Source organism: Microtus ochrogaster, unplaced genomic scaffold, assembly GCF_000317375.1.
Source record: "Microtus ochrogaster isolate Prairie Vole_2 unplaced genomic scaffold, MicOch1.0 UNK74, whole genome shotgun sequence".
Lineage (NCBI taxonomy): Eukaryota > Metazoa > Chordata > Mammalia > Rodentia > Cricetidae > Microtus > Microtus ochrogaster.
This window is the reverse complement of record NW_004949172.1, coordinates 1,646,812-1,648,118: the sequence shown is the minus strand read 5'-3', so window position 1 is coordinate 1,648,118 and position 1,307 is coordinate 1,646,812. Positions and strand designations below refer to the sequence as shown.

At 49.1% G+C, this 1,307-nt stretch overlaps 1 protein-coding gene across 1 annotated transcript in view; it reads left to right on the top strand.

Moving 5' to 3' along the window:
- The window catches only part of LOC101992663 (cytochrome P450 2B1-like), a 36,021-nt gene that overhangs the window by 19,148 nt on the left and 15,566 nt on the right, over window positions 1-1,307 (top strand). The window contains exons 3-4 of the mRNA XM_013354849.1: window positions 303-465; window positions 601-750. Coding sequence (XP_013210303.1) covers window positions 303-465; window positions 601-750 — 313 coding nt within the window. The remainder of the gene's footprint in view (window positions 1-302; window positions 466-600; window positions 751-1,307) is intronic.

The following is a 1,307-nucleotide window of genomic DNA, read 5'->3' as shown; positions in this document are numbered from 1 at the left end:
TGGATGTGCAGACAAGGATGACTACTGATTCTCTGGTCTCTACTTCTCTTGTGCCAGAATTATAAACAAGTGTTGCCCTGTCTCCCTACTCTACAGTGCTGGTGTCCTGATTAGAAAATCCAACCAATCAGTGCAGACCCTGCCTGTCTGGTGAATTAACCCTTCACCTCTTAGGTCCTCAGGAGAGAAAGGGTGGCCAGGGGAGGGGTACCTACTTACCAGTCTGTGTCTAGGTGTTTTCACAGTGTAACAGCAACGTCTGCACTGACTAACCACAACCCTTGTACCCTTATGCTTGGCAGCTTCGAGAAAAATATGGAGACGTGTTCACAGTGCACCTAGGACCGAGGCCCGTGGTCATGCTGTGTGGGACAGAGGCTATAAGGGAGGCTCTGGTGGACCAAGCTGAGGCTTTCTCTGGCCGAGGGACAATTGCTGTGATTGAGCCAATTGTACAGGGATATGGTGAGATACGGGACAGGGTGAAGTGCCAGATGAGGTCTGGGAAGATGTGAGTGAGAGGTGCAGCCCGAGCTGCAGGGAAGGACTCAGGGTCTATAATCTTCCATTGTAACCACCCATGCTTCACCACATTCTTAGGTTTAGTCTTTTCCAATGGGGAATGCTGGAAGACCCTTCGGCGATTCTCTCTGGCCACCATGAGAGACTTAGGAATGGGCAAGCGGAGTGTGGAGGAGCGGATGCAGGAGGAGGCCCGATGTCTGGTGGAGGAGCTGCGGAAATCCCAGGGTGAGTCCCAGAGAATGAGCAGAAAGAAAGATGGTGACACAGGGACCCGAGTGCAGAGCCTAAGAAAGAGAAATAGACAGACAGACAGACAGACAGACAGACAGACAGACAGACACATACACAGAGTATGGAGAGGATGAGATACTGACACAGGTAGAAAGAGAAAATCACAAGGGCAGGAAAGAAACGTGAGATATTTTGGTTCCAAAATAACTCAGAAACACGTACTGCCCATGGTGGTCACTTCTCTTCAGAAATTCAATTAACTTTCTTTGTCAATTGGGTAGTTTTGGTGAACACACATCCTCTCAGAACTCAGAAGGTGAGGGAAGATGACCAAGAGCTCAAGGCTAGGCCTGTCTACATTGTGCGATCCTGCCTTTGATGTGGCTGTGGCTGAGTTGTAGAGAGCTTACAGCACCATACACAGTGGGCATGGTCCTGCATATTTGTAATCCCAGCACTGCAGAGGTGGAGGCAGGAGGATGAGATTTCCAAGTTCTTCTTGTACTGCACAAAGTGTTCAAGACCATTTTGACTTAATCGTTGTAATTGTC